This window comes from Xyrauchen texanus, chromosome 3, assembly GCF_025860055.1.
Source record: "Xyrauchen texanus isolate HMW12.3.18 chromosome 3, RBS_HiC_50CHRs, whole genome shotgun sequence".
NCBI lineage: Eukaryota > Metazoa > Chordata > Actinopteri > Cypriniformes > Catostomidae > Xyrauchen > Xyrauchen texanus.
In genome coordinates this window covers 29,014,535-29,029,368 of record NC_068278.1, presented here as the reverse complement: position 1 = coordinate 29,029,368, position 14,834 = coordinate 29,014,535, and the positions used below count along the sequence as shown (strand labels likewise).

Sequence of the window (14,834 nt, the reverse complement as noted above, 5' to 3'; positions counted from 1 at the left end):
TGGCATAATATTGATGACTTGAAAAATGTATTTCCACTTGTCCCTCCTTTTCTTAAAAAACAAAAAGCAAAAATGGCAGTTATGGTGAGGCACATACTGTACAATGAAAGTGAATCTATATACATTAAAATACTAACTGTTTGAAAAGTACAGCCGCAATATGTAAACAATATACAGGTTAACATGATAGTGTAATAAAATCGTTTACTAACTTTTTCTGGGTAAAGTTATATAACAATTTTTTTTTTTTAATTTGCCTCGTTGACGGAACCCAATAAACCCCAAAACCCTAAACTACAATTAAAATTATTATTTAAATAACTTAACAGCTCATAAAATTATCGAGTTTCAACAGATGAGTGCTTTTATAAAATTATAAGCTTCAAATTTCTGCCATTAAAACATCCAAATATTAACCCCATTCACTTCAATAGTGTCTACTTCACTGGGACCTCTGTTTTTGCTTTTTTTAAAAGAAAACGAGGGACGAGTCGAAATTAATTTTTGTGGTAATCAACATTATGCCACAAATGCTGTCGATTGAGCTTAACTTGCATTGAACCCGGAATATTCCTTTAAATACCTCAGCATATTAACAATAATGCAACTGTTTCTACTCGGTGCAGGTGTCATGAACAGTGCTTACTGAATAAATTAAAACTGTAATTCTTGACATTGGCCAATCTTGGACAGAAAGTCTCGACTATATTTTTTCATTAAGTTATACATTATTTGCATGCCCATCCAATTGTATGCTCCCTCGCGCGTAAATCGCAGCACGGTTCTGTATGTATAAAAGCATGAATGTATAAAAGTACACTCGTTTCCCTGGTCAAAGGTGCGCTTATTTGGAACTAGCTACATCTATAGTTGTTTGAATGTTTCGTCCGAGATACATTCGGGATGAGATCGCGCGTCCTTCAGAACTCAAGCACGCATCAAACAGTGAGATCATTTGTGTTATTAATATCTCTTAGCCAGCAGATCTGCCCCAGACTCTACAGCCGAGGGTAATGCCCACCAATGTTGTAGTAGCGAAGTACCTCTGCGAGCGCTGGAACGAGCGCAAAATGCTGGAACTGGCCTAGCGCGCGCACAGCCAGTTCTCTGGAAAGAATGAACGTTCCTCTCCTGCTTTTACTCCTCTCTCAGTTGCCCCGCTCTACAGCGCTAACGGGATCTCAACACGTTTCTTTGGAGCACCAACTTGTCGGCGAAGGGCGCATATCAGGGCGCAGGACTGGCAGACTGTACTGTAGAGTTGGAATAGGTTTCCACCTTCAAATTCACCCCGATGGAAGAGTCAACGGGAGTCACGAACCGAATCGGTTAAGTAAGTTATTATGTATGAATGTTTATGGACTCATTTGTTTATATGGTAATACTTTACAATAAGGTTCCATTCGTTAACATTAGTAAATGCATTTGGCATCATAAACTAACAATGAACATTATATTTAAAGCATTTATTAAACTTTGTTAATGTTAGTCAATAAAAGTACTATTGTTTCTTATTAATGCACTTACTAATGATACTGTATACAGCCTTTGTTTAAAAATGTTTTTATTACATGTGAAAATAAACAGTAAGCAAGATTAATAAATGCTGTAAAAGTATTGTTCATTGTTAGTAAATGTTAACTAATGTTGTTAACTAATGTTAACAAACCTTATTGTAAAGTGTTGTCATTTAGAGTTAAGTAAAAAAAAAAATAATTCCCTGCTTGACCCAGAAAAAATGTTGGTTGAGGCTGCAGGATATATGCAGACATTTATTTTAAATTTCAGATCTCAGTATGAATGACATTGCATTCATTTACATCCAAAACACTGTTTTCATGAAGCTACCCTTTTAAAATCATCCAATAGTAAACAAAATGCTTTATTTGAATAACTTAATAAGTGTTTGCTTCGAGAAGAATCTCCTTCCAATTAACAAATATCATCAGAGGAAAAAAATTACAAAATCAAAAATAAATATTAATGAGCTGTGCAAAAAAATGCTTGTTGATTATGTGGCTCAATCTGGCTAAGGTAACCACTGTTTCATAGTGAATTGACTCGTAATTACGTGAATGACTTGTAAATTGAAGGGCTGCCTCTGTTTGGAGTCTCTTGTTTGGAGCTGTTTGTTTATTTACAGGTATGGAGAACAGGTGCAGCAGCTAAGATCAGAATGCTGGTGGGTTGCAAGCTGAAGTGAGTGGCATCATTAACATGCCATGTACTAGATTTCTGTTAATGGTTGAAATGCTTGATGCACATACCGTAGTACTCATTCTATTTAAAGCGTCTACTGTAAAAACAGATGATGTTGCTGAAAATTAGATTAAAGTAAAAAAGGATTCTTATGAGCTGCAAATCTGGCTGTGGGTGTTAAGTCCATATGCCAGACAGAATTTGTAAGAATGCAAACAACATTCACCAGCAATTGTCTCTCTGAAAGAATATACCCTTACCAATCATGAACAAATAGTATGCTCTAAAAAATGCTGGGTTAAAAATAACCATTGCTGGGTCATATATGGCTAATTAACAACAAAAACAAATTAAAAGCAAAAAGATGAGCATTGCATTAAAATACCATTCAGAGTTTACATACTATATCAAACAGAACTCTTTTGTGGCCGTATGGCACAGTTCACTCCAGTGTAAACAACACAAGATTACAACCAATTTAATTTACAGTAACAAAACATGGGCTCTTTAAAATCAGTAAAGAGCCTGTACGTGGGCCCTGTGAGGTCTGTATTTCTGCACACTAGCTGAAGGAAGAAAACCCCAAACTTGTAGTTTTGACATTAGAAAAACATTGTTGAATAAACATACAAAAAGTCAAACTCTTACACACTTTGGATGACTCTTCAATGAACATGTTTTTATCATGTGGTTGTACTTATATGTGTGTTTTGTTTTTGTATATTGTTTAAATACATACAGAACTAATCTAATAGTTTCTTTAAAAAATATCTTACATCCAATCTAACCAGAATGAAAAATAATTCACAACAAACAGTTTGACCTTTGACGTTTCGGACCTAAAGATCATCAGTTATCACTTAGATCAGTGTGTCTTTCTCAATGTGAAGGTGTGCTGGAGCTGTTTGCCGTGTCTCAAGGGGTCATAGGAATCCGGGGAGTTTTCAGCAATCGATTTCTAGCCATGAACAAGAGGGGGAGGCTTCTTGCGACTGTAAGTCTGATCCAGCACTGTTTTAACATAACATAAAATCATACATCCACTTTAAAAAACAGTATCATTGAATGCACAACCAGCAAACCAACACAGATGTATTACATTTCCTATTCAGGAAAATAGGGAGATGTTGGCTATTTGTGAGCCTTTGCCAATTCTCTCTACAAAGAAGTACAGCACACAACAGTGGAGAGCCACATTGCCGTTTCAGAGCAATCTGGCTTTGTGGGGGGCTGGGTTGTCTGAGAGAATGCAGAGCTTATTAACATGTTAATGGAAATAGCAGAATATAACGAGTCTGGGGTAGTTGATAATCTTGCAAGAAGGGGATGGGAAGAAATACTGTATGTGTGTAAACAAAGTCGGGGAGCTGTAGGGGTAGTAAGCTTATAAACAATAAAATAGGGACTTGCTGTGTCAACCCAAATAATGCATATTAATAAGTACAGTCATTCTAGTTGTGAGTTTAGTTAAATGCAATGAGAATTGTTTACTCCCATAACATAGTTGTGCAAGTAATGTGCAGAAATTGCCTTTTTCTGTCCTGATAACTTAGGTCTAGGAAACACATATCAGCTTATTGATAACCAAAGTTTTTCAACATACAACACTGATCTATCGGTAATGATAATAGTATGTTGTTAAATTTGTAAATTAGTACTCAGCTTTCAGCTCACATGGATTACATATATTTATCTCAGGCACAAGTGCATTTCTTCTCAGTCATACCAGATCATAAAATCACTTTGGAAAGGAGGTACCTCCCAAAAAATCTAATCAAAACAAAACAAAACAAAAGACAGAACAAACTCAAAAACATAAAATAAATACAAAAAACCTTTCAGCACTATTCCAAAAGACATATTATACTCTAAAAATGTTTTGCCAGGTAACCTAAAATGTGCTACATGTGGTAAAATCTAAATTAACTGATTCAAAAATGTTATTTAAATGGAAAGTTCACCCAAAAATGAAAATTCTCTCATCATTTACTCACCCTCATGCCATCTCAGATGTGTGACTTTCTTTCTTATGCTTAAGACATACGAAGATTTTTAGAAGAATATCTCAGATCTGTTTGTCCTTAAAATGCATGTAAATGGTGACCAGACCTTTGAAGCTCCAAAAATCACATAAAAGCAGCATAAAAGTACTCCATAAGGATAAGGTTAAATCCATGTCTTCAGAAGTGATATGATAGATGTGGTTGAGAAACAGATCAATATTTAAGTCCTTTTTCACCATAAATCTCTAATTTCACTTTCAAAATGTAAAAGAATGTGAAGGTGAACGTGGAGATTTATAGCAAAAAAACGACTTCAATAATTATCTGTTTCTCACCCACATCTATCATATCACTTCTGAAGATTTAAACACTAGATTACTTTTGTGTGGCCATTGTGTGAATTTTTTACCTACAAAGATCTGGTCACCATTTACTTGCATTGTAAGGACCTACAGAGATGAGATATCTTCTACAAACCTTCGTTTGTGTTTAGCAGAAGAGAAAAAGACTATCCCCTTAATATGACTGCATCAACCTCCATACAATAAACCAACAAACATAATTTTAAGGTTTAGATCAAGTGTAAATGCAACCTTGTAAGGATGCACTCTATTGCTTTTTAGAAAAAATCTCCACAAGAGCATAAATGGATGGATGATAAAAAAATATATATATAATAATAAAAGTCAGATAAATCTGTGGATTAGCCTCCAAAATGCTGCAGACATCATCTGTAATTAAAGCAGCTGCAGAGGCTCTGTCTGAGTTGAATTGGGTTTCATCCTCAGAGCAGTTACAGTTGCACTGGGTTATTTAATAGGCCTGTCAGCCTGGGTTTTAAACCCCAAGCTCTGCACTCCATAGACAAGGCGGCCCAACCAAAGGAGTATCAAATGACTTGGTGTCTGATTTTGTTGCACTGTCTGTCATATTTAATATTTAGAAGTTTTCATAGTGGCAATTTATTGCTATGATAATGGCAAGGAAGACAGATGTACATTATGCGGTGTGACCTACCCAGCAAGCCAATACTAACATAATCTTTTCAAAGCTTAAAAGGATTTATTGAGAAAACAATAAATCAACCTCCATACGTTACACCAACAAACATAATTTGAAGGTTTAGGTCAAGTGGAAATACAACCTTGTAAGGAAATACTGTAATTGCAAGATTTTCTTTAAAACCAAGTGAGAAAAACAGACAACAATTTCCCATTTCATGACATGCAGATTGCTCAAGAACCTAAGGTGTGTCTCAAATTCTGTCTGCAAGATTGTAAATCTCATACTGTACAATGTGAAAAATGTCCGCAATTTTAATTGTAAAAGACTGTAAAAATACTACAGTAAAAAAAAAAACATAAATTGTTAATGAGTAGTTACCGTAAAATATACATAATTTTTTACAAATATATTCAAAAAGACAATACATGTAAATATATAAAATGGTGTAAAAATTACATTGTTTAGATGTAAAACATTATTTGCTGTTTATAATTAATGGTTACAATGTATATTATGTTTAACAAGAGAGTACATGTACTTTTTACAGTAAATTAATGTTAAAATTACAGTAAAAAACAGTAATTGGGCATTCCCAGAATTCCCTCCGTGAACCATTACATTTTATCATATTTTATTGGAATAGTTATGTATCTTCTTATTTTTAATATTAGTTATATATTTTGGGGTGTTCTGTGTTATATTTGATGTAGTTTAGTTCATGCATATAACATTATTTAAATTTCCCATGTCTTATCCTGATGGTGTTAAGTGTTTGTGTGAGGGACACTGAGCACTGTCACTACATGTTTACTGGTCATAGCTCCTGAAAGGGTCACTATTGATGAACTTCATGTCATCATGTGCCCTTCTGTAGTTACTACAGTGATTAAAAATACATTATAAAGTGAAAAGCAGACTTTTGCAGTTTCAGAAGGTTAATATATTAAGTTTCCATCCATCCATCCATCCATCGTCAACCGCTTATCCTGTGTACAGGGTCGCGGGGGGCTGGAGCCTATCCCAGCTAACATTGGACGAAAGGCGGGGGACACCCTGGACAGGTCGCCAGTCCATATATTAAGTTTATGATTTAATAATATAAACAATGGTACTGCACCTTAAAATATACAGTAAAAACTAGTTATAAACTGTAAAATGTACAGTTTGTTCTGTAAAGTTGTTTACATATTTATTGTATTTTTTACATAATTTTTCTGGCAACCACAGCTGATATTTATTTATTTTTTGTAAAAACAACAAGATTTTTAAAAATGTATTTATAGTGCAAAGGAAACAACTGAATAATACAGTAACATTCACTGCGTTGAATAATAACATTCAATTGTTGGGATCAAATTTGACATGCCAGTAATGGAATTACTGTAATTTAGCACAATTTAGCTATGCCAGTGGTGTAAGGGTGCGCAAAGCACGCACCGGACAAAGCGAGCGATAAGGCTGGGTCTGCCTCCTCCTGGGGCAGTCGCTTGGAGGTTCACAGGCATGTAGCCTGGTCGGGGTCTTAGGATGACGTGAGTGTCTGCCGGACCGGGTTTCAGGCAAGTGTCGCTGGCAGAGGGTGCTTGCAGGTCCCTGACCCTCTTGATGGAAGCAAGCGGAAGCAGGAAGGCCATCTTCAGAGGAGGGCACATAGCTCGACTGACTCTAGCGGCTCAAAGGGGGTTTTCAGAGGGCCCACATGGAGCATGGAGAGAACCCGTGAGGGGAACAGGCATGGTATAGGAGGATTCAGCCTCCTGGCGCCTCCTAAGGGTCCTGATGACCAGGTCGTGCTCCCCCAAGGGCTTAGCGCTCACTGCATCATGGTGGGCCGGTATAGTGGCTACAACACTTTCAGGGTGGAGGGGAACAGCCGCCCCTCCAACCTCCTGTGCAGAAATGAGAGCACTGACTCGGCTGTGCATTTCTGCGGGTCTTCTGATCAAGAAGACCACCAGTTGCGAACAGACGCCTCTTGAGGATAGAGGGAGCTCTGGCTTGGTGGATTGTGTCCACGACAGCAGTTGTTAGAACACTTTCAGATCTTCCGTGACCCAAGGGCCAGACGTGGAGGTTCCAGTGGTCTGGGCAGATGCCAGAGGGTGCCTCGTCCCTGAGAAAGGAGGTCCTTCGCAGAGGAATGCGCCATGGAGGTGCTGTCGCGAGGAGCGTAAGGTCCGAGAACCAAGTCCGAGTGGGCCAGTAGGGGGCTACTATGAGGACCTGTTCTTCATCCTCCCTGACCTTGCACAGCACCAGTAGGCTCACTGGGGGAAATGCGTATTTGCGCAGCCCCCGAAGCCAGCTGTGTGCCAGCATGTCTGTCCCGAGGGGAGCCTCCGACAGTGAGTACCAGAGCAGGTAGTGGGAGTTATCCTGGGAAGCAAACAGGTCTACCTGTGCTTTGCTGAATTGGTCCCAAATCAGCTGGACCACCTGGGGGTGGAGCCTCCACTCTCCACTGAGCATGGCCTGTCGTGACAGCGTGTCCACTGTTATGTTGTGGCTGCCTGAGATATGAGTGGTGCTGTCGGAACGGATCAAGACATGCTTGCCCTGAATCAAGCGGGAGAAACCTGCAGAGGGCAAGATATACAGACAGCAACTCTAGGCAGTAGATGTGCCAAGTAGTCATGGTCCATTGCACATGGCACCCCAACCCAGTTTGGAGGCATCTGTTGTGACCACAACACGTCTGGACACCTGCTGTAGGGGGACTCCTGTCCGAAGAAAACAGAGCTCTGTCCAATGGCTGAATAAGTGACGGCAGAGAGGGGTGAAAATCTCACGGTATGTGCCGTAGCACCATGCCCATCTCGGGACTCAAGTCAGCGCCGCAGATGGCCACCTCTGTGTGGAGCTCTCCAATTCTTTTGTTTGTCCTGTGTTTAGTAATCTTTTACCAGTCAGTTTTACCAGGGACGAACTGCTGAACATTTGGTAGCACATACCAGATAATCTTTTCCCAGTTTTTGAATATTCGGACGTTTTGCTGGACATTTTAGTTGGAGGCACGGCTGTGTTGTTTAGACGCGCTACGAGACACAGGCAAGGGAGACGAGCTGGCGCGCTGGTTAAACTCTGTCAGTGCGGCGTTCGAACAGCACTGCCGAGCATTTATCTCGCTAATCTCCGCTCTCTTCCCAACAAAACTGACGAACTACATCTCCTCACACATACAAATAAGGACTTTTCAAACTATGCTGCACTGTGCTTCACTGAAACCTGGCTGAGTGAAGCCATTCCAGACAGCGCATTACATCTACCAGGCTTTCAGTTGTTCAGAGCGGATCGCAGAGTTAACAGGGAAAACAAGAGGCGGTGGAACATGCTTTTACATCAACTAAAGTTGGTGTACAGATGTAACAACGTTAAACAGGATGTGCTGTCCTAATCTGTAAGCGCTCTTTATTAACTGTAAGCAATTCTACTCACTGCGGGAGTTTTCTTCGTTTATTCTGGTGAGTGTTTACATTCCTCCAAACGCATCTGGGAACATAGCACTGCAACAGCTGGCTGATCAAATCTCAGACACAGAACAACAATACCCGGACTCAGTTATTATTATTCTTGGGGACTTTAACAAAGCAAATCTCACACGCGAACTGCCCAAATACAGACAGCACATTACATGCCCCACCGGAGACAGGAATATATTGGATCACTGCTATACAACAATAAAGGATGCATATCGCTCTGTCCCACATGCAGCTTTGGGACTCTGATCACTGTCTGGTTCATATTCTTCCGACCTACATGCAGAAATTTAAATCAACAAAGCCAGTAGTAAGGACTGTAAGGAGTTTTCAGCTAACGACCCTGCATCAGTGTGGAGTGGCCTGAAACAACTTACTAATTACAGGACTCCTACCCCCAACCCTGCGGTGGACCAGCGACTGGCTGACGACCTGAATGTGTTCTATTGCAGATTCGAAAGACCCAATTACATCCCACACGCACTCAGACCTTCATTTCACACAAACATTAACACCTCCTGCAATCCCCCCTCCTCCCCCCTCCTGATACACAACCTGCTCTCAAGATATGTGAAGATGATGTGTGCCACATCTTTCAGAAGCAAAGGTCAAGGAAGGCTCCAGGCCCAGATGGCATCTCACCAGCGTGCCTTCGTTCCTGTGCTAACCAACTGGCCCCCATCTTCACTCAGATCTTCAATAGATCACTGGAGCAGTGTGAAGTCCCATGCTGCTTCAAACGCTCAGTTATTATCCCTGTCCCTAAGAAACCTAAAATCACAGGACTTAATTACTACAGACCTGTCGCCCTGACATCTGTGGTCATGAAGTCATTTGAGAGACTGGTGTTGGCCCACCTGAAGGACATCACTGGATCCTTTCTGGATCGCCTTCAATTTGCTTATCGAGCAAACAGTTCTGTGGATGATGCAGTCAACAGCATGGGATTGCATCACGTCCTGCAACATCTGGACAGACCGGGGACATACGCAAGGATCCTTTTTGTCGGCTTTCAACACAATCATCCCAGCTATTCTCCGGACTAAGATAAACCAACTCCCTGTTCCCACCTCTACCTGTCAGTGGATTACCAGCTTTCTGACGGACAGGCAGCAGCTTGTGAGGCAGGGAAAATTCACTTACACCACCTGTACCATCAGCACTGGTACCCCCCAGGGATGTGTGCTCTCCCCACTATTCTTCTTGCTCTACACAAATGACTGCACCACCAAGGACCCCTCTGTCAAGCTCCTGAAGTTTGCAGACGACACCGCTGTCATCTGCCTCATCCGAGATTCCTGGGCACTACCATCTCACAGGACCTGAAGTGGGAGATACACATCGACTCAGCAGAGGTTGTACTTCCTTCACCAGCTGAGGAAGTTCAACCTGCCACAGGTGCTGCTGAAACAGTTCTACTCAGCAGTCACTGAGTCTGTCCTTTGCACTTCTATAACTGTCTGGTTTGGTGCAGCTACGAAATCAGACATCAGAAGACTACAAAGGACAGTTCGGTCTGCTGAGAGGATTATTGGTTGCCCCCTGCCCCCCCTTCAAGAACTATACACTTCCAGAGTGAAGAAAAAGACTGGGAAAATCACTCTGGATCCCACTCACCCTGCCCAGTACCTTTTTGAACTGTTGCCTTCTTCACTTACATTGCTCTGTACATAATATACTGTATTTTTGTTCTTTATATAACAGATTGTAATAGATTTGCAATACGTGTGTGTATGTGGGTATGTATGAAGGTGAGTGTATGTACTTATATGTATAATTATTTTTTTTGTATTATTTTTTTTGTATTATTATTTTCTAATTACCTATGTGTTGCTGCTGTTTTTGGTATTGTTTGTATTGTTGTACACTGGAAGCTCCTGTCACCAAGACAAATTTCTTGTATATGTAAGCATACTTGCCAATAAAGCTGATTCTGATTCTGATTCTATGCATCAACCTGGGCGGCGCAGCCGCTGCAGAGGATGCCATATGCCCCAGGAGCCTCTGGAACTGCTCACTTTCTGCATGTATCTCACTTTCATCTATATTTTAACCTGTAATTTTCAGAGCAATTTTGGAACTATGTACTTCAGCACTTCTCATAGTACTGCCTCTTTACATTGTAAAAAATAGTAACCTGCAGTACCTTAAAGGGAGAGTTCAAAAAGAACTGAAAATTATCACATCATTTAAGATTAAACTTTTATTGTCATTGTGCAGAGTACAGAGCCAATGATATGCAGTTGTTTTTGCATGTTCCAACTAAGCTGGGGTCAGAGCGCAGGGTCAGCCATGAAACAGCTGGGGTCAGAGCACAGGGTCAGCCATGAAACAGCACCCCTGGAGCAGATAGGGTCAAGGGCCTTGCTCAAGGGCCCACCAGTGGTATCTTGGCAGTGCTGGGGCTTGAACCCCCGACCTTTCAGTCAGTAACCCAGAGCCTTAACCGCTGAGCCACCACTGGCCCATTTACTCACCTTCATACCATCCCAGATGTGTGACATTCTTTCTTTTGCTGAGCACAAACAAAGACTTTTAGAAAAATATCAGTGGGTAAATCTATATCTTCTGAAGCAATATAATAGGTGTGGGTGTGAAAATTATCAATATTTTGGTACTTTTTTTACTGTAAATTCTCCTCCCTGACCAGTAGGTGGCGATATGCACAAAGAATGTGATTCACCAAAAACAAAAGAAGAAGAATGTGAAAGTGGAGACTTATAGTAAAAAAGGACTAAACATTTATCTGTTTCTCACTCACACATATCATATATCTCAATAGATATGTCAGGGGTGCGCACTTTGACGATCTAGTGCGTCAGTCGACTTTGAAGGGTTAAGACCTGGATTTAACCACTGGAGTCTTATGGATTACTTTTACTCTACCTTTATGCGCTTTTTGGACCTTCAAAATTCTGGCCACCATTCACTTACATTGTATGGACCTACAGAGCTGAAATATTTTTCTAAAGATCTTTGTGTTTAGAAGAAGAAAGTCATACACATCTGAGATGGCATGAGGGTGAGTAAATTATAAGATAATTTTAATTTTGGGTTGAACTATCCCTTTAAGGAGCTATTGCTGCCTCCTCTAATCCTTAAAATTTGTTTTGTTGGTGCAACCTAATGTATTAAGGTAGATTCAGTGAAGTTAAATAATAATTTTGAATTGAATAAAACCAGTTAATTTAGATGCTACCACAAGAAGCACATTTATTCCATTGTAAGATGGATTGCTTATGTTGTAGTCCTCATTTGTAAGTTGTTTTGATTTAAAACACCTGCTAAATTAATACGTGTAAGTGTAAATCACACAGATTAAAACAACCCAAAAATTGGTCATAAAAGGGTGTAGCCTATCCTCAAAAGCTGACTGCTGCTGTTGAGGTCATCAGCCACTTCCATAAGACAAAAACCATGCACCCTAATCAAACAAACACCCAGATGTTTTGGGGCAAATTACAGCATTTAAGGCGGTGTCCCTGTGAAGTTATGGTGGGTCTAGTTGTGACTGGCATGTTTAGAAAATATTGTAATGGCATCATTTTCTGCTTTGCTGCACTCTTCAGCAAACCAGAACAGTTTTATTATTTCAATGTTTCCTCTTGCTTGGGACTTTCCCTCATTAAATTCATGATATAGTTTCCCACCAAATGTATTTTTAGAAAATTAGGCCAAAATTCATAATGGTGGCCATATAGAGTACACTTTACATGCTACTTCCATAGAGGCTCATTGACGGTAAATATATTAATTTACTCTAGAGTTCATAAACTTAGAAAGATATGAGTGCCTATTTGATTATGACAAGCAAACAATCAAATAGCTGTTAAAGAAGAAGTCAGATATACACTTATTTGAGTTCAAAGTTACATTCATTTAAGAGCAGCTTGGTAAATGTACATGATCAGCTTGAAGAATGAATAATAGACCGTTGAGTAGCCTTATCTGTATGCGTCATCATAACTGCTATCTAGAGTTGATTTGATCAAATTATTATGATTGTCTGAACTGTCTGAGCTTCAGATGTTTTAAAATATGAACTAGAGATAGATCAAATGAAGGTCTTTTCTTTTCAGGATATGACAGCATTTGTGAAACCCTACCCAATAAGAAGGGTTTGCACAGTACATAACCAAAGATTGCCTACAAAACAGCATCTGTCCTGCTTTCCTGTGCCCTAGATGGATAAAGTTATTTCATAGCCTAATGAGTTTTCAGCCCACACAAAAGAAGCTCTGCTTCTATCAGTCACCGCAGTCTTTGATTGGAAAGTCTGTTTTGATGACTTTGAGCTGGGAGATAAAAGTAAGACTAGCAATTATTCTGTAACCCCCTCAATGCTTCTTTCCATGGCTTGGTGTCTGTCATCTGCGTGCTGCTTTTCATTAACTCTCTTTATGAGGGGCTAATTCATTATGTGTTAACATTAGTGAAGACCAGGGGCAATTCTAGGATTCAAATCGCATGTTGGCTCAGACTCCAATTAAACCAGAAGATGTGCACATTTAATGCATTACACTCTGTTGCATAGATAGTTTTTTTGGTTTCTTTTTTTACTGGGTTTACAGCATTCAAGATAGCAAGCTAATAGTTCTTTAGAATTCTTATAAAAATTGTAGAACATGAATAATACATTTTGCAAATTAAAATATTTGAAAATAATAACAAGTTCCCTTTCAAAAAGCTACACTTATGATTCTGCGCTGAATTAGCACTTTGGGAACAACTTTAAGTGTGACCAGCTGTGAATATGTGTGCAACACGTCAATGAAAATTTACCAGAATTTATAGCCTCTGCTGGTGACATCATTGGATGCACCTGTAGCAGGGCTATAAATAGATGCGTCACAGGTGCATCATCAGATATTTTGTCTTTAGATCAATCTGTGTGTGTTGTTCTAAATGAGAATTTTCTCTGTTAGGAGTTAGAATTGTTAGGCAGTGCGCAGAAACCTTTCTCTTTTCTTAAAAAAAAAAAAAAGGAAAAGAAGGAAAAGAATGACTGATAAACAAAGCAAGCAGTGTGTGTTCTCATGTTTACACTCTATGGCTGAAACGGACACACACCAGTTTTGCTTTGTGTGTTTGGGGAAGAGCATGCTGCTCTTGCATTGCGGCAGGGCGGGTGCAGGCGTTGCGATCTGTTTACAGTATAAAATGCTTCACACTCGTCTCGCTTACTTCCAAGAGCCAGCGCCCACTCTTTCATCGTGGGGCTCTCACATAGATCTGGCTGAGGAGCAAGAGACGGGTCCGTCCCTATCGCTCGCTCTCTTAGCTGATCCTTCTCGTAAGCCTGAAGCACCTCGGCCCCTCTTCGGTTTACGAGAGGGACGCTGAAACTCTGTACATTCCACGCACAATAATAAAGCGGCTGAAGAATTACTCGAGGTGGTTACTTGGGCTGTGACCAGACTATAGTTAGACTGACCATGCGAACAAGAGACCCCCCCCCCAAATGCTCCAATCTAGAAGACTTCTGTCTGGTGGCCAAAAAAAAAAAAAAAGTAAAAAAAATAAAGGGAAGGGAACGCTATATCAGTCCCTTCCTTTCTTCAATGACCTCCATAATGAGCGTTCTCATTCATGGAGGAATCCTTATACTTCCCGTGTCTTCATGCCCTCGACGACGACATATTCGACTATTGTGGGTGCTGAGGCTCGGGGGTATTCGATGATGCCACCGGTAGAAGAGACACTTGCGGGTTATCTCTCGGCTGGCTCTGCATCATTGCTAAGGAGACCCACACTCCCCACAAAGCTGTGCAGGACCACCTCCATGCTTGTGGGGAAGGCTTATCAGGCTGCAGGTCAGGCTGGTGCTGCCCTGCACACTATGGCAGTGTTACAGGTTTATTAGGCTAATCTGTTGAAGTATTCAGTGATGCCGCCGGTAGAGGAGACACTTGTGGGTTATCTCTCGCCTGGCTCGGCATCAACGCTAAAGAGACCCACTCTTCCCACAAAGCTGTGCAGGACCACCTCCACGCTTGTGGGGAAGGTTTATCAGGCAGCAGGTCAGGCTGGTGCTGCCCTGCACACTTTGGCAGTGTTACAGGTGTACTAGGCTAATCTATTGAAGGACCTGAAGGACCGCACCATTGGCCGGTCTATGTCTGCTTTAGTCAGCATGGAGAGACACTTATGA

The 14,834-nt window shown here is 40.5% G+C and overlaps 1 protein-coding gene across 1 annotated transcript in view; it reads left to right on the top strand.

Annotated features, from left to right (window-relative positions):
* The first annotated feature begins 1,226 nt into the window (after window positions 1-1,226).
* Window positions 1,227-14,834, top strand: part of LOC127632243 (cilia- and flagella-associated protein 299-like) — a 150,757-nt gene continuing 137,149 nt past the window's right edge. Inside the window, exons 1-2 of the mRNA XM_052110834.1 lie at window positions 1,227-1,333; window positions 3,090-3,193. Coding sequence (XP_051966794.1) covers window positions 3,164-3,193 — 30 coding nt within the window. The 5' untranslated portion in view covers window positions 1,227-1,333; window positions 3,090-3,163. The remainder of the gene's footprint in view (window positions 1,334-3,089; window positions 3,194-14,834) is intronic.